Source organism: Leptosomus discolor, chromosome 9, assembly GCF_034619465.1.
Source record: "Leptosomus discolor isolate bLepDis1 chromosome 9, bLepDis1.hap2, whole genome shotgun sequence".
In the NCBI taxonomy this organism is placed as follows: Eukaryota; Metazoa; Chordata; class Aves; order Leptosomiformes; family Leptosomidae; genus Leptosomus; species Leptosomus discolor.
This window is the reverse complement of record NC_141399.1, coordinates 27441299-27459644: the sequence shown is the minus strand read 5'-3', so window position 1 is coordinate 27459644 and position 18346 is coordinate 27441299. Positions and strand designations below refer to the sequence as shown.

Below are 18346 nucleotides of genomic sequence, written 5' to 3'. Positions count from 1 at the left end.
TTCATAACAGATTTGTACAGCAAGTGACTTGAGTAGTCTATTGTAATTCAGATAGTTGGTTTGCAAACCAAAAAGTCTGGGTGTGGGTGTGGTTTCTCATTGGAGGAGGAGCTTTTATTTTTCATGACATATGTTATCTTTATTTCTCAGAATCAGCCCCACATTTGCAGATGCTTATTCTAATATGGGAAATACTTTGAAGGAGATGCAGGATGTTCAAGGAGCTCTACAGTGCTACACCCGTGCAATTCAGATAAACCCAGCTTTTGCTGATGCCCACAGCAACTTGGCCTCTATTCACAAGGTAGCACATGTAAACGCTTAGAATACTCTTAAGAGTATGGTGGGGCACTATGAATACTTACCCTGAATATATTTTGATCTGCTGACTATTTTCTGTGTCCTTACAGGATTCAGGGAATATACCAGAAGCCATTGCCTCTTACCGCACTGCTCTGAAACTGAAACCCGATTTCCCAGATGCCTACTGCAACTTGGCCCACTGTTTGCAGGTGAGGAAGAGGAGACTTTGATTGTAATTCTTAAGATTCCTCTGCAGCAAATATGAGCTGGGTCACCTCAAATAATCACTGGTTTAAATGTAAAGAGTAGACTTTGAGTCTTAAATGAGAAGATAAGATCATACAGTTATCAACAGTAATTACTGAAATTCTCACTTTCATTTTTGGAAGAAGCATTAGTCTCAAGTTGTGAAATATCTGATACAGATCAAAGGAAGCCATTGTTCTACTACTCTTAATTTTTCATTTTTCTAGATTGTCTGTGACTGGACAGACTATGATGAAAGAATGAAGAAGCTGGTTAGCATTGTAGCTGATCAACTGGAGAAAAACAGACTGCCTTCTGTCCACCCACATCACAGCATGCTATATCCCCTTTCTCACAGTTTTAGGAAGGCTATTGCTGAGAGACATGGAAATCTGTGTTTGGACAAGGTAGGAAGTTTTATACAGGGCACTTGCAATTGAAGTACTTCGATTTTGCCTGTTCCTACTGAAAATCCAATGCATAGTTAGCCTTTGTAAGGTTTATGAGTCACTGACCTGTTGGGAGATAGGATGTAGTGTTACTCATCTCGTTTGGCAAAGTACATGCAAGGGGTATTTTGGAAGAGCAGAGTGAGCACGTTAATCTTTCCCCACGGTACAACAGATCCAGGCAGCTGTGTGATAGTATTTCTCAAAACCTGTTCCTTTCCAGCATCTGTAGCGCTTGGAACCTGGCCTTTCCTCTAGTGAATCCTTGCTGGAATGTGTGAGCTTTGTGTTTGATTGGCTCTGGGATTACCAAATGCACTCGCTTTAGTGGCCATATTACAGGGGCAATGCATCACAGTAGGAAGTACTTTGAGCATTTGTTGTGATTCTGTTTTAGAGTACTTCATGGTTGTGGTTTAGGCCCAGCTGGGAGCAGGGCACCACGCAGCTGCTCGCTTACCCCTCCCCCTGCAGTGAGGTGGGGAGGAGGATCGGGAGAAAAGAGTAAAACCCCGTGGGTTGAGATAACAACAGTTTAATGGAACAACACAGAGAAGAAACAACGATAACAACAATACTAATGAAATAATATATAGAGTGAGTGACACGGAATGCAACAGCTGCCCACCCAGACCGCCTGCCTTTTGGCGCTGCGTGTGCCTTCCCACCACTTCTCCTTCTATACCGGGCATGGCATCAGCATGGTATAGAATACCCTGTGTCTACTTGGGTCTGGCTGTCCTGGCTGGCCCCCTCCCAGCTTCTTGTGAAAATTAACACTATCTTAGCCAAACCCAGGATATTATCCACCACTTATTCTATACCATCTACATCATGCCCAGATCTCGTACTCTGGGCTTCCATCTGTCGGAGGTGGTGTTGGATTGCTGCATGATGCATCCGGAGCCCACGGCTGGTGTATTTCATGTGGCCCATGCTCACAGTCTGGAGGTTGAAGATGTTGATCTTGAGGAGGTTGCTGGGCGCCAGTTGCTGAAGCCAGTTCAAGTTCCGTCACTGCTGACTTTCACTCGGTTTCATCAAAGTCCATCCTTCAGTGATTTGAGTGATTTGAGTGATTCTCACTGTAACGGCATTGATACAACATACAGCAGCTGTGGTAGTGGCAACATACAGTGGCAGGGTTATTTACCAATTAACATCATACAGTTTAATTCACTGGCTGTTCTCACCCAAAATGAAATCTCCTTGGGGGCTGCATCGAACTTCCCCATCCTTCTAGATCGCCCACCAAGTGCACCCAGGTCCTTGAGCAAAAGCAATCCGATGGATGGGTTTGCCTTTGCCTGCGACAGGACTAACCCAAACTGTCTTCCCTAACATATTCTTCATGTGCACTACATGGACTTTATCCTCCCTCTACAGTATGTAGGAGGTTTGATTGGGCAGGGCCAGGTCAATTGGTAGATCCTAACCAGGTGGCTTCTGCTAAATGTGTATCCCGATGTTCGAAGGTCCCACCCCCCCGTTACTCTCAGTGTGGTTTTTAGCAGACCATTGTATCATTCAATCTTCCTGGAGGCTGCTGCATGATATGGGATGTTATATCCCCACTCAGTGCCGTGCTCTTTGGCCCAGGTGTCTATGAGATTGTTTTGGAAATGAGCCCCATTGTCTAACTCAGTCCTTTCTGGGGTGCTGTGTCACCGTGAGACTTGCTTGTTCAAGGCCCAGGATAGTGTTCCAGGCAGTGGCGTGGGGCACAGAATATGTTTCCAGCCATCCCGTGGTTGCTTCCACCATTGTAAGCACATGGCGCTTGCCTTGGCGACTTGGTGGGAGTGTGATACAGTCAATCTGCCAGGCCTCCCCGTATTTGTGTTTCACCCATTGCCCTCCATACCCCAGGGGCTTCAACCACTTGGCTTGCTTGATTGCAGCATGTGTTTCACACTCACAGATAACCTGTGCGATAATGTCCATGGTTAAGTCCACCTCTTGGTCACGAGCCCATCGCTATGTTGCATCCTTTCCTTGGTGGCGTGAGCTGTCATGGGCCCACTGAGCTATGAATAATTCACCCTTATGCTGCTAGTCCAAATCCACCTGAGCCATTTTAATCTTAGCAGCCTGATCTACCTGCTGGTTGGTTTGGTGTTCTTCAGTGGCCCTACTCTTGGGTACATGGGTATCCACATGACGTACCTTCACAACGGGGTTCTCTACCCGAGCAGCAATATCTTGCCACAGTTCAGCAGCCTGGATGGGTTTACCTTGGCACTGCCAGCTGCTCTGCTTCCACTGCTGTAGCCACCCCCACAGAGCGTTTGCCACCGTCCATGAGTCAGTATAGAGATAAAGCATGGCCACCTTTCTTGCTCAGTGATGTCTAAGGCCAGTTGGACGGCTTTTACCTCTGCAAACTGACTTAATTCACCTTTTCCTTCAGCAGCTTCAGCAAGTCGTCGTGTGGGACTCCACACGGCAGCTTCCATCTCCGATGTTTTCCAACGGTGCGACAGGACGCATCGGTAAACAGGGCGTATAGCTTCTTATTATCTGGTAGTTTATTACATGGTGGGGCCTCCTCAGCATGTGTCACCTCCTCCTCCTCCGTTCCAAAATCTTTGCCTTCTGGCCAGTTGGTGATCGCTTCCAAAATTCCTGGGCGGCTAGGGCTCCCTGTTTGAGCCTGCTGTGTTATCAGTGTGACCCACTTACTCCATGTGGCGTTAGTTGCGTGGTGTGTTGAGGAGACTCTCCTTTTGAACATCCATCCCAGCACTGGCAGTCGAGGTGCTAAGCACAGTTGGACCTGTGCTTCAGTTCCAGCTGCTTCCGAGGCAGCTCTAACTCCTTCGTGTGCTGGCAGTATCTTTTTCAGTTGGAGTATAGCGGGCCTCGGATCCTCTGTATCCCCTGCTCCAAAACCCTAGGGGTCGGTCTCGGGTGTCCCCGGATGCTTTCTGCCAGAGACTCCAGGTAAGGCTATTCTCCCCGGCTACAGTGTAGAGCACATTTCTGACATCTTGTCCTGTCTGGACTGGCCCAAGGGCTACTGCATGAACAATCTCCTGTTTAATCTGTTCAAAGGCTTCTTGTTCAAGGCACCATCTGAAATCGTATTTCTTCCATGTCACTTGATAGAGAGGGCTTACAAGCAGACTCTAATCTGGTACGTGCATCCTCCAAAAACTCACAACAGCTAAGAAAGCTTGTGGTTCCTTTTTACGAGTTGGCGGAGGTATGGCTGCTGTCTTACTGATCACATCAATTGGAATCTGATGACGCCAGTCTTGCCACTTTATTCCTAAAAACTGGATCTCCTGTGCAGGTCCATTAACCTTACTTTGTTTTATCGCAGAACTCGCCTTCAGAAGGATTTGAACTATTTTCCTTCCTTTCTTGAAAACCTCCTCTGCTTTGTTACCCTGTACAATAATGTCATCAATGTATTGCAGATGTTCTGGAGCTTCAATCTGTTCCAGTGTAGCCTGAATCAGTCCATGGCAAATGGTGGGACTGTGTTTCCACCCCTGGGCAGTCGATTCCAGGTCTGCTGAATGATCGTCCAAGTGAAAGCAAACTGTCCTGTGCTCTGCTGCTGAAGGGATTGAGAAAAACACCTTAGTGATGTAGGTCTTGGTGTGCCACTTGGCTGCCTTTGACTCCAGCATGTCCAGCATAGCAGCACTCAGAGCAGTGTGACTTCATTTAGGCCACGATAGTCTACTGTCAGTCTCTACTCTCTGTTAGATTTTTGCACTGGCCATATGGGGCTGTTAAAGGGTGAGTGGGTTTTGCTGATCACCCCTTGGTTCTCCAGTTGACAAATCAGCTTATGGGTGGGAATCGGAGGCTCTCAGTCGGTGCAATATTGCCTCTGTGATGTACTGTTGAAGTAGCGAATGGCACCTGTTATTCTTCAGCCTTCAGCAACCCCACCACAGAAGGGTCTTCCAAGAGACCAGGCAAGGTGGACAACTGTTCAGCTTCCTCTGTCTGCAAGGCAGCTATACCAGAGGCTCACTGGTACCCTCTCAGGTCCTTGAAATACCCCCTCCTGAGGTAGTCTGTGCCAAGGATGCGCTGAGCCTCTGGGCCAGTCACAATGGGGTGTTTATGCCACTCATTCGCAGTTAGACTCCCCTCGGCTTCCAGTACAGTTAGCTGTTGGGATCCCCCTGTCACTCCACAACTACAGATGGTTTCTGTCCCTCTATAGCTTGATGGCATTAAGGTACATTGTGCACCAGTATCTACTAGAGCCATATACTCCTGTGGGTCTGACATGCTAGGCCATCGGACCCACACAGTCCAATAAACACGGTTGTCCCTTTCCTCCTGGAGGCAGGGCCCCTCTAATATTGATCAGGATCACTCCCTTCTTGTGGAAGTGACTTAGAAGTCCATTCAAGAGGATGAGATGTAAGATCAACCCTTCTGCCCTGTTTGGGGAGTTTGCCCCTGGAAACCGGAGCGGCATCTTTCCAGGAAGAAATCCCTTCTGTGGTGGTTTCTCCCCACAACTCAGGTAGCTGTACAGCTAAAACTGAAGTGGATTTGGCATCCCACTTCCTCATGTCTTCTTCGTGGTCACTTAGGTAAAACCACAGGGTACCCTGTGGTGTGTACCTTCTGTATTCTCTTGAGCAGAGGAGCCCCCGTTTCTAGTAGCTGAGATATGGTCCCCTACAGGTGGGGGATCGCACATACCCTTTTTGAATTGCTGGAATTCCCGGGACAGTTCCTCCATGGCTGAGGCAGAGGCCCATAGGGAAGAAGAGAGACTTCCTTCATATTGCCGGAGTGGGCTAGCTAATTTGTTTGCCCTTTGTCCCTTGCCTTATTTCCAGGACGTTACTGCCAATGAGTTGGCATACGGTAGCGGTGCACTTCGTAGAAACTTCCGCTACATGGGCTGTGTGCATCAGACTTCATCTGGATCTAGAGGTGACTGCCTGTTATCCAGATCATTATAAATCACCTCCAGCACAGCTAGTTCCCTCAGGTACTGGATACCTCTCTCCATGGTGGTCCACTTGCCTGGGTGACATGTAACATCTTTGAAGGGATACCTTTCCTTCACACATGACAGGAGGGTTTGTGTCTGCTTTCCAGTGTCCTTGTCAATGCTTCCTTCCCTAGATGGGGAGCCCAGCTGCTTGGCTTCCCTACCCTCTAATTCCAAGCTACTGGCCCCGTTATCCTGAGCAGCCAGGTGACAATGTGCTCACTGGATGGCAGCCAAAATCCTTTCGAATATCTCACAGCTCACTCAGGGATAGGGATCGGGTGATTATCTCTGGTTCTGTGTCTTCCTCCTGTTCTCGTGATGACCCTGGTTCACTTTCATCCCTCACTAAGCAAACAGATTTCTTTGTGTCCTTCTGTACAGGGGCAACTGATACCGGCATTGGTTTTCTGGTTCAGCTGTAGCACCTGTTCATTTGTTTTGAGGTCCAGAGACCTTCTCTTGCTCTTGAGGGCACTGAGTAGTCTTGAGAAGGGCTTGGTAGGCATGGGCCAGGCCCCAGCATATTGCAGTGATTCATGTCTCTCTGGAATTGCCAGGGTGACAGCGTACCTTTTCCAAATATTTTACTAGTTTTTCAGGATTATGTATTTGTTCAGGGGTGAAATTCCAAAACGTTGGGGGTGACCACTGTCCTAGGCACTTGCCCATGCTCTCCCACACCCCCTGCCACTCATAATTATCCAGCCTCAGGGCAGATCTCTGGGTGTTATTCTTAGAAAAATTTTGTTTATCCCTGACAAGACCTGGGACACATTCAGGAGACATAGCAATAAGAACATGCTGGCTTGGACATCCCAGGGATAGTAAAAATTCTTAAAAGCTGCTGTAATAAGCCTGAAGGAATAAGGAGGGGTGGAAGAGTGGGAGAAAGTATCCCCCTTTGTCCCTCCCGTGGACTGGGTGTGATTAGTAACAAATTCTTGAGAGAAGGCACCTGAGGAATGGGCACGACAGCAGTGCCACATACAAATTCCAGCTTAACCTCATGACCAGTGATGCAGTCATACCATGTCGACATAAGCCAGTGTAGATAGTCCTGATCGCTCTCCCAAGAGGTCACAGGCATGACCGCAGGGAGCACATAGTGCATATACGGATTTACATAGCACCACCATGCGAACAAACGAACCCTCGTGGTGACCAGCAGTTATTTAACTAATGTAACAAGTGCATACAAAGGAACTTTCAACATGCTTTGGCCAGATCTGCCATCATCTCAACCGCTCACGCCCCACGTTGAGTGCCAAAAAGGTCTGTCGTGGTTTAGGCCCAGCTGGGAGCAGGGCACCACACAGCCGCTTGCTCACCCCTCCCCCTGCGGTGGGGTGGGGAGGAGAATCGGGAGAAAAGGGTAAAACCCTGTGGGTTGAGATAAGAACAGTTTAATGGAACAACACAAAGAGAGAAAAAATAATGATAACAGCAACACTAATGAAATAATATATAGAGTGACACGGAACGCAACATCGTGCGCTTTCCTGCCGCTTCCCCTTCTCTACCGAGCATGGCATCAGCATGGTATGGAATACCCTGTGTCTACTTGGGTCTGGCTGTCCTGGCTGGCCCCCTCTCAGCTTCTTGTGAAAATGAACCCTATCCTAGCCAAACCCAGGACGTTTGTGTACAGTAGACTAAATTCTTCCAAAAACATACCTTCTCCTGTTGTAATTGCTTAACTGTGTGCCATTTCCATGAGACTGAGCAGCATCTCAAGCTGCCGAGAGTGGTTGTAGTTGACGGCAAATTCTGTAAATTTTTGTGCAACTTCTTTTTCTGTTCCACCAGAGAATCATAGCTATTGGCTCTTGTGAGTGTTGAGAAGGACTGCGTGAGCAGGTTGCCAGTTACAACTGAAAAAACGCTATCGGCCAGTGGAAGGGTCTAGTTAGCTACTGTAAAGATCTTAAACTTTAGAAGATAACACTTAGCTTTGAAACTAGCCTGTCTTAATAGCCTGGTAATCCTGTCAGTGATAGTGGCTACAAGCTGATGTCTGGGGAAGCTGGTGAGCGTAAGAACAGAAAGCGTGCTGTGGTGCTTCGCAGGAATACTGTTCCGGTCACAAGAGGCTTGTAGTTTGAGGACTTCCTGGTCGTAGTGGTGTGGTATCAGTATATTTAGTAATCAGAGGTGGAGTACTTAAAAAATAAACTGGTAGAAAAGGAGAAATGTCAGCTTGCAGTAGTGATGTCTGTCTTTATTTGGCTGAATGTAGGTATGTGACATCTTGTAACACAGTTTGTGGACATTATGCTTGGCTCCCATGGAATACATGTAATGGAGGTTTGAAATAAATGCCCACAGACCACTTACTTGGATGTGGGATAAAGCTAATTCTACAAACTCAAGGGATTTTTTTGTCCTTCTCTTTAGCATTTGGTTTTGGTTTCTGAGTTTATAAACAGTTTTCTGTTTTCTTGACAGATTAATGTTCTTCACAAGCCACCATATGAGCATCCCAAGGATTTGAAGGCCAGTGAAGGTCGACTTCGTATTGGCTATGTGAGCTCTGATTTTGGAAACCATCCAACCTCACACCTAATGCAGTCAATCCCAGGCATGCATAACCCAGACAAATTTGAGGTAAAAATGTAAATGGCACGCTTAAAGCTTTAAATACAGCTCTGAGTGGCACTTTCTTTTTGTTGGTGTGGGCAGGTAAGCTAGGGAATGGCAAATTTTTGTTTGAGGTTTTGTTTCAGGTTTTTTTTTGTTAGTGAGCTGCTTTTTTTAATGGGTTGAAGTGTTTTCTAGCGTGATTCATCCTCCTTTAGCAATAAAGTGTTATTTAGAAGGTAGGTGAATTAGAATTATTGTAGGTGGGATTTATGGCCCATAAAAAGTTCTTGTAAGCTTCAGATGCTGTTCTTTGAGTAGATGTGTTTCACCATCAAGCTACTACTGCCTGGTTACTTCTGATTTACAGATACACATCTGGGTTTTGTTCACTCTCTGCTGCTGTTTTTTTTACATTAATTTTTCTCTGCAAAAGGAAATTACGCACTACACTTGTTCCAGGAGGAGCATATACGATTTAGCAATGCTAAAGACAGTCAGGCCTATATTGATTTGGATGTCATGTTAAGGGATTGAAGCTGTAAATGTAACTAATTCCCAGTAATGTTGTTTGCCTCATGACTGTTTAAATTGCCTCAGTTTTGAGCTCCTGTTTTCGTAAACATGAGAATGTACTTACCTTTGTAAAGCGTTGTAAATCTTTCCTTCTTGCAAAAGTGTGTTTTATTAATCTTTTTTTTGTTTTATTTAGTTTGGTTTTGGGCTTTTTTCCCTCCACCTTCTTGCTTTGTCCTGGTCACAAAGTCTTTGTAGGCTGGAATTCTTGTGGCAAAGCTGCATGCTTGACTTGTTTTCAGAAGTGTGACTGTGAAGCGGGTGTTTTCATGAAACAGTTAAATTGGTGGTCTGAGTACATATGGTGTGGGGAGAATATAGCATTTAACTTTGAACATCAGGTCAAGACAAAGGGCAGTATGTCTTGTTCTGGATTTATAAAGCTTTACAGAGCTTAATTTAAATACTAAATAGAAGTTACCTATTATTTTACTGAAACGATGCTTTCGTCCTGAAAGATAATAAATTCTTTGGATATTTGGTCTATTTTTTCTCTATCTGTGTGTGCTAGGTTAGCTAACGATGCCTGTTTACGTAATCTGTCACCTTGAGTTTCTCAGGTACATTTGCAGTTTCTTAATTGGAGAGAATCAGTCACTGTTTAAAGAAGCTATTAAAAAGCTTCCCCTAGTCTTAGCTTGTCTGTTCAACCTGAGTCATAATTAATGATTCTTAGTAATTACAACTTCAAAGATATCTTACAAAAGGTGAATTTAATGCTTACGCAAATCCATTTGTTAAAATTACTTGACTTTGCACTGATGAGAGCGTTGTATATATGTCTGTGCAAGATGCAGTGTCATACTCTAGCACCAGAACTAGGTAGAATGTGGCAAATGCTTAATGCCCTTCCCCCCTCTTTTTCCTTTTTGGACTTCTTTCTCAGCTGGTAAATGCCACAGAAATTAATATAATTTGTATGAAACTAGATGTAATTTTGCTAATGTAATTTAAATTTGCGGTACTGTATGTTTTACAGCAAAGTTACTTTGTTGTCAAGTTGTTGCAGATACTTGATTTTTGGTGCCTCGTATTCTAGGTATTCTGTTATGCCCTGAGTCCTGATGATGGTACAAACTTCCGTGTAAAAGTGATGGCTGAAGCAAATCATTTCGTTGACTTGTCTCAGGTGAGCTTTTTTGATGCATTGACCTTTTAGCAAACCTAAATGAAGGAAGATCATCCTCTAGTTTGAAATTTTTAGTTGCAATAATTTCTTGAATTAGGCTGATAGTAGTCTTGAGAATTTTGGAGTTTGTAGATCTGTTGGTGTTATGCCTTGCCTGGGATGCAGTGGTTACTGCGTGACCTCTGTGTGATTATTAAAAAATATTGGCGATACTGTTCCATTAGGTTTTAAGCTTATAGTCATATCTAAATGTCATGGATAAGTCAAGATGCCACAACTGCAAATGTGTTAAGCTTGCTTTACTTCAGTGAAGGAGGATGGAGGCTTAATGAATAATGGGTGGATAGTGCTCCTCTATCAAAAGGTTGCTTTGGTAACATTTACAGGTGGTTTTGGTGGTTGGTTTTTTGGTTGTTTTTTTTTTTTTCTCTGTGTGAAAACTGGTGGGGATTTCAGTACACACAGAAGTCAAGGAGTTGTTAGACTATTTCAAGATAACTGGCAAAACCGTAAAGCGGCATGGGATAATCAGTGTATATTAATAATGGCACTGGATTGGCAGCTGAGCAGTCCCAGATTAGGTGACGGATAAAGCTTGCATGTAGTTTTTAAATTCAGCGTGTTATTCAGAACCTGCTCCCATAAGTAAAAACGCTAAATTGATGTCAGCATGTCAGTAGAATTGTTTGAGATGGATTTTGGAAAGTTGATGTTTTAAAATGCTCTTGAAGAATAATGAGCTTCAGTTATGCTTGTGGAAAGCTGTCTGTCTCCATCCCCCACTCTGCTTTTGCAGCTGTGGTTGTTGAAAGCCCTGGGTCATAAAAACAGGGCAGCAATTTCATGTTTGTTGTTGCACTTAACAGCTGTCTGGGAAAGTCCTTTTCCTTCGCCCAGAATGATACACCGAGTTTTCCTGTTTAAAATTCTTGAGGCATCAAACTCGTAGTTTTACGTTACAACACAACTCTTAAAGATTTGTACAGGAGGGTCAAACAGGTAGAAGCAGTTTACTGTTATCTATTGCATTAGCAGTGTAACTTAACATTAAACTAAGGTGGGAACTCAGATTGTTGTCATAAACTCCCTACGTGCCTGTGTTTACCATGTATAAAATGTGAAGTAGCTTTCCCTTTTGACAAAAATGAAGTACTTCTATGGTGCATATTAATTATAGAGTCAGCAGTAGCTGCACAGTACTTAATTGGCTTACTCTTGATCTTCAGTTTGAAGTAATTTCTCTGTCTTAACCTTAGTTTGGGAATCTGTTACTTGCCTTACATGAGCTTTGATTGTTCATGAGCCTCACAGGAGTGGTGGTGGTTGGGCTGTTCTGGCTTGTATAGCCTCAGTTTCTGTCCTTTGTTTTTTTGTTTTACTGCTGCTGAACTAGTGGCCTCTATCAAATATTTTATTTTACCTGCTTGTAGGTAATGACTAATTATGTAATTAATTTTTGGAGGAATTTTGAACTGTTGAAAATCATTTACCTTTCATATTAGACAGAAGAGACACGTTGTAGTTTCCGAGGCTTTGCTGTTCTTATTGAAAGTCATTGGTAATACCTTATGTGAAGTTCCGCTCTTCTTTGGTTTTTGATTTAGCCAAGAACTGAAGCAGTTTCATTGTTGCTTGCAGTTTCCTCTGTGGTCCATTTGTGATACTTTTCTGCATGACTTGCTGAGCTTAACCATGAATGTGTAGAGGCAGTCTTCAGGTATCACAGTTAGAATTTGTGTCAGCAGCTGCTTCACTGTGTCTAGTAAAGTGCAGTTTTTCTTGGCTTCAACAGGTTTTTTTGATTGGGTTGAGGACTTCTACCTCTGTAAAACCAGGAGTAATGAGATTTAAATCTCACCTAAATTCAATTACACAGCTGACGTTTATTCATTGGTACACTGATGACTAACTGCATATATTACTGAAAGACTGAAAACAAAAATAACATTTATTTATGTAGTTATTTATTCTTCAGATACCGTGTAATGGAAAAGCAGCAGACCGCATCCATCAGGATGGGATACACATTCTCATTAATATGAATGGTTACACCAAAGGAGCCCGGAATGAATTATTTGCCCTGAGACCAGCACCTATTCAGGTAATTGAGTTAGAGGGCTCTGTATCTCCAAAATAACCAGTTGTGAGTAGGAAGAGTTTCTTTTTTTCTTCCGGCAGAGTGGAAAAAACGTTGAAGGCTCATGTTGGTCGGTAAGCAAGAGAGACCTTTTAGGGCTTAGCGTATGTGAGGGCAAATAGGATCATTCTGTTGAAGCAGAGTTGTTTGGGGTTTTTTGTGCTTTCTGGGCATTTGGCTATGTGCTGAAAGAGAACTCCTTCATTCTGTGAGGGTCCTGTACATCATTGTCTTCTTGCATTAGAACAAAGAAAGGGTATTTGAAGTACTTGTGGAAATGAATTGTTGCATTCTAATCTCTTTAGGCTTAGTGAAATTCTAGTTAGAGAAAGTCAGAATCAACGACAGAGTTTGGGTTTTTTTACTAAGGATTTTCTAAAACACCTATGGAAGGGGAATGGGAGAAGTCTGAATCCATCACTCTAGGCTACAGAAGTTGTGTCAGCTGAAAGGAGCTGTAATTGGTGATGGTTAGTATTCCGGCTGTAGCTGCATGTCGTTGGGTACTTTGGCCGTTTGCTTGAGGGATCAGTTTTAGCACATCCTTGAGCTGTTCGCTGTCTCGGTAGTGAAAGTTTGGGGTTAGTGGTTGCTCTTCAGTTGATAAAGCACAAGAAGGAACTTGGATTTGTAGGTGGAAAATTTAACTTAAAATGCATGGATTTTTAACTTCCTTTATTTTTGCAATGCACTTGGGACTGGAGCCTTGCTTTTTCCTGTTTTTTAGGCAATGTGGCTAGGGTATCCTGGAACCAGTGGGGCACTGTTCATGGATTATATCATCACAGATAAAGAAACTTCCCCAGTTGAGGTGGCTGAGCAGTATTCAGAGAAATTAGCTTACATGCCAAACACTTTCTTTATTGGAGACCACGCCAACATGTTCCCCCATCTGAAGGTACGTAGGAAGATAGGTCTGGAAAAGTAGGTGTTTTCTATAGCTGACTTTATAAAATGGCACTTATCACAGTACTCGGTAAGGGAGCTTGTAACTTTTGTAAAACTTTTTTTTTTTTAAACAGAAAAAAGCAGTCATTGATTTCAAGTCCAATGGTCATATTTACGATAACAGAATTGTCTTGAATGGCATTGACTTGAAGGCTTTCCTTGACAGCCTCCCTGATGTCAAGATTGTTAAGGTGAGAGCTACTCCTTTGTGTGTTCGGTCTTAGGGACTGAAGCTAGTACTTTCTCTGATGCTCTTGTGTTTTATCTTAGATGAAGTGTCCTGACAGTTGTGACAATGCAGATGGCAATGCTGCCCTTAGCATGCCAGTCATCCCTATGAACACAATTGCAGAAGCCGTGATTGAGATGATTAACCGTGGGCAAATTCAGATAACTATCAATGGATTCAACATCAGTAATGGATTAGCAACTACTCAGGTGAGGCACTTAAAGATGCTGTTCTGTTGGGTTTTATGTCATATCTGTACATTTTAACAAGGACGAGAAACCTCGAAGCAAACATTTGTCTTCTGTCATGTTGATCTGTTTAGTTCTCATACTGAAGGAAACTTGCAAATGTTGTAAGCCACAGATGTCCTGGAAGATGATCTTTCCCCCCCCAGAGACAGAGGGCTTATACCAAGAGGTATTTAAAGTCCAAAGAGATTTAATCTTGTTGCGTAAAGACACTTGGTTGTTCACAATTTGAAGGCAAGATTTGCTCATTGCCTGTGGCCTGCAGGGTGTTTGTGAGCTGTTACACAGTTTCAGTTGTATTTTTCCTTTAGAAAGAAATTACTGTATCTCAGCAAGGTTTATTCATCTCCTCACATCTTTCTGAACTATGCACTATACCACCACCACTGTGCTTGTTAGTTCATGGGATTTTAGTGATAGTGACAGTTACTACTTTTGTTTAATACTCCTTTGCGGAACAGTTCTTTTTTAAAGATACCGTATTTTGACATTGGCATAACTCTTTTGATTTGTGAATTTCATTCAGTTTACAGTCCTACAGGAAACTCACCATTTTGAGACCTTTTATTATCACTTCTTTATCCATAATCTTACGCCTTGGTTTCTTTTTATGAGTTCTTTTGTTCGCAACTGAGACTTTCCTTTAAGTTGGTAATAAATTGGTCTGTATCTTCAGTCTTGACTATCTGTTCTTTGCCAGTTGTCTTTTATCTTAAAAAAGCCCAGAAAAACCCCAATAAACCAAAACCCCGCTTTGCTTTCTAAGTACTACTTTATTATTCCTTGAAGTCTTAGTTACATTTTTGGTGTCAAGGAAATGAAGCAACTTTAAGGAGGGGAGGAGTCACTGTGTAATGCCTCTTTATATGACTCTTCTTTCCAATTATTCCAGTTACTTGGAATTTCAGGGAGATAAAGCAAGGGCGTGAGAATGCCCAGTGTTTTGTGCCTTGGTGGTTGCAACATTATGGCATCCACAAGCATGTACGTGTGCCAGTTAAATTCTTGTTATGGGTAAGTAGACAATTTTGTTTTGTGTAATAAAACTGAAGACATGCTTACCATAACTTGCAACACTAATAAATGTTGCCATGTGTTTCAGGACAATTCCACAGGGCGTAGTTTTGTTTCCTGCAATTTCAGCGGTTCAATAAGCTGCTTTTTTTTTTCTTCAGATTAACAACAAAGCAGCAACTGGCGAAGAAGTTCCGCGAACTATAATTGTTACTACTCGTTCTCAGTATGGCTTACCAGAGGATGCTGTTGTATACTGTAACTTTAATCAGCTGTATAAGATTGATCCTTCCACTTTACAGATGTGGGCTAATGTGAGTATCTATATCTAATATGGAGTTTAAGGTCAGACTTCCGGAACATAGCTGTTCTGTTCATTAGTAGAAACTTCATCCAAGTTAAAACTGTAACTGTTCCGTGGAAAGCATTGACCCTGAGCCCTTTGAATCCTTACAGTGCTCATGTTGCAGGACTTTGTGTTAATAGAATACAGAATTTTTTAGATTGATTTCAAATCACATCTGTGCTTCTAGCTAGTGAAAAATTACATCTTGGGCAGTTTAAGTATGCTGGTGCTCCATTGTGAATTAAGTTTGATCTTCCCTAGTCTGCACAATGAAGCCGTAACTGGCCTTGGCAGTTGGTAGATTGATAGATCTAAGCACTGAGCATCTGTATCAGGGCCCAGTTTGTAGTGTATTGTTGAGAGTTACTTATGGGGTGGGTTTTTTATATTCCATAGCACAGGCCTATATATAAATGAGATCATAAATTTCAAGACTTATTCTCAAGACTTACTCTCTTCAAGTACTGTTCTATGAACTATCGCTCAGAGTTGCTATCTCTTTCCATGGGATTAGAAATGCAATCCTAGTTATTCCACTCGAAATGGTGATCTGTTTTTTTTCTTGCTCTATACCTTGTAAGATTTTTACAGTATTGAACGATTAAGCCTTTTGCTTCATTTTGGTATGTGGTAATGTTTCCAACTGAACTTTCTGTGCGTGCTCCTTTTATTTTTGTTACAGATCCTAAAAAGAGTTCCGAACAGCGTGCTGTGGCTGCTGCGATTCCCAGCTGTAGGAGAACCCAATATTCAGCAGTATGCACAAAACTTGGGTCTTGCCCAAAACCGTATCATCTTTTCTCCTGTTGCCCCCAAAGAAGAACATGTGAGGAGAGGGCAATTGGCTGACGTTTGCCTAGACACTCCGCTTTGCAATGGGCACACAACTGGGATGGATGTCCTCTGGGCTGGCACTCCAATGGTCACTATGCCAGGTAATGCAGTGGGAACCTACGTAGATGAGTTTGAATATTGTTAATTTTTTAATAACAGCAAGCCCAACAAACTTTGTTCCCTCTTACAGAGGCTGAAGGAAAGTAACTCATACTCTGCAATAAGTTACTTGATAAGCTTTCTCCTGTTACCATTTTTTTTTTTCTTTACAGGCGAGACACTTGCATCACGGGTTGCTGCCTCCCAGCTTACGTGCCTGGGTTGTCTTGAGCTCATTGCAAAAAGTAGACAGGAATACGAGGATATTGCTGTGAAACTGGGAACTGATCTGGAATAGTAAGCAAACTTGTACTGTGTAATGTGGTAACATCAAGTATGTACAGTGCTGTATTTGGGCACAGTGCTAAGACTTACCAGTAGTTTTAATCTTGCACAGATATTTTAGTATTTAAAATAGCCAAGCAGTTCTCGTCTAGAGGTTTCTTGTCTTGCAGTTAATGCAGCTTCTGCTTTTACAGTAAACTTAACAGCTCTCCCCATTGAGTAACAATGCTACTTGTTCTGAAGAAATCGCTCGTGTGCAGGCTCTCACGTGGTAAAACGTGCAATATCATTCACCTTTTGTTCTCTTTAAATTGAAGATTAAGCAGTTTGTCACTTCCTGCAAGTTAAAATCGTCCTGTAAACAGCTACTGCAGTACCGATAATGCACCAAGTTAATGCGTTAATGTTGCAGCTTTTCTGAGTTGATGTGGTCATGCTGGTCTGTATCAGAAATCACGAGAGGATGAAACAGCAATGTGAATTTGGGGGAAGTAGGGGAGCAGATATTTTTGAAACAGTTGTACTGGCAGTTGTGGATTAGCCGAAAACAGTAGATTTCAAAAGTGAAATGTATTGTGAAGTGTTTGGAACCCGTTGTGACTGCTTTAACTCTTTTTGTAGCCTGAAAAAAATACGTGGCAAAGTCTGGAAGCAGAGAATATCCAGTCCTTTGTTCAACACAAAACAGTACACAATGGACCTGGAGCGGCTTTATCTTCAGATGTGGGATCACTATGCTGCTGGCAACAAACCAGACCACATGATTAAGCCAGTAGAGGCCAGTGAGTCTGCATGAAGAGAGACTGTGTCTGCCCACCCAGAACTCTCCAGGAACTGAGCCTCTCAAACACTTCTGCAGAGATGATGAGCTAAAAACTGTGCATTTCTACTTAATCTGCCTGGTACTGAAGTAATCATGATGGTGATTAAAGCACAGCCAGACTTACTTCTTGCATGATAAGGAAAGACTCAATAGAGCCTGGGATCCTTTTATTCCATGAGGAATTTGAATGGGATTGAGCCGTGTAAATGTGAGGCTGTGTGTATGAGTGATGTGTAATGATTGCGGGGGGAAGTTGGAACTGCCCAACCAATTTATGATTTTGTGGATTGATTTAATCTTCCTATGAATCTCTCTCCTTTTATGTGGACTGGGAATTGCAGCATTTTAACATTTGATTTTTGGGTACTCCTGTTGGTATATGTGTGGTTCTCCCATGACAAGATTTCCAGCTAGCGAGTGTTGCTCCCTGCATTAATTTCTAAACTTGTGTGGACTGAAAGGGCATATTTGCTGGTGTAGTCTTTTTTTATAGGTTTTATAAACCACTTGAGCCTATATCAGCCTTTTAATGTTTGACCTCTGTTTTGGAGCTCTCTGTAATGTGTTGGTTTAGATAAGGACTTTCGTTTTGTTTTGTTTTTAAGCTTCTCCAATAATTCAGCTAATTGGCTTCATGATGGCAGCTCGTATTCTGTTGAAAAACCAAATTTGATTTGAAATTAATCTTCCCCACAAGTGTGTGAGGTAAACACAAACTGGTGCCAAATACAGATCTTTCAGGAATGATTGCTAGTTATGTGTAGAGGTGCAGTCCTAGGTACTGTAGCAAAGACTTTAAACAAGAAATAAAGCTTTGGTTTGCCAGTTTGACTGATTTGACCAGTGTTTCACATTTTCTGCTGCCCTTCTTGTGCTGCTGTCAGAAAAGTATACTGAACTGTTGGCCTTTCATCTTCCTTTCTGTAATTTTTTTTTAAATAGCGCTGTTTATTTCAGCAGAAATAATCCCAGGTAAGTGTAGGATTTGTGCCTTCTGTTTTCATTGCGTTCGACGAAACCCACGCAAACCTGAAAGCTGTGGTGTGTGTGCGTGCTTAATTTGGAAGTGTTTTGGGGCATCACAGCAGCTTGTTTCTCCTGGCCTTAAGGGTGCTGTCATCTCAG

The 18346-nt window shown here is 42.9% G+C and overlaps 1 protein-coding gene and 1 pseudogene across 4 annotated transcripts in view; one reads left to right on the top strand and one right to left on the bottom strand.

The window, feature by feature from the left end:
• OGT (O-linked N-acetylglucosamine (GlcNAc) transferase) overlaps positions 1–18052 on the top strand; it is a 31962-nt gene extending 13910 nt beyond the window's left edge. For 2 of the 4 annotated variants that reach the window (XM_086470199.1, XM_086470198.1), the window contains exons 10-22: positions 151–304; positions 411–512; positions 777–956; positions 8422–8580; positions 10169–10258; positions 12234–12359; positions 13123–13293; positions 13418–13534; positions 13614–13781; positions 14996–15148; positions 15863–16115; positions 16287–16410; positions 17020–18052. In XM_086470199.1, coding sequence (XP_086326325.1) covers positions 151–304; positions 411–512; positions 777–956; positions 8422–8580; positions 10169–10258; positions 12234–12359; positions 13123–13293; positions 13418–13534; positions 13614–13781; positions 14996–15148; positions 15863–16115; positions 16287–16410; positions 17020–17194 — 1972 coding nt within the window. In that variant the 3' untranslated portion in view covers positions 17195–18052. Of the gene's footprint in view, positions 1–150; positions 305–410; positions 513–776; positions 957–8421; positions 8581–10168; positions 10259–12218; positions 12360–13122; positions 13294–13417; positions 13535–13613; positions 13782–14995; positions 15149–15862; positions 16116–16286; positions 16411–17019 lie in introns of all 4 variants that reach the window. The other 2 variants (XM_086470197.1, XM_086470200.1) reach the window with 1 other exon arrangement.
• On the bottom strand, positions 5254–5991 carry LOC147414903 (uncharacterized; annotated as a pseudogene).
• Positions 18053–18346: the final 294 nt, after the last annotated feature.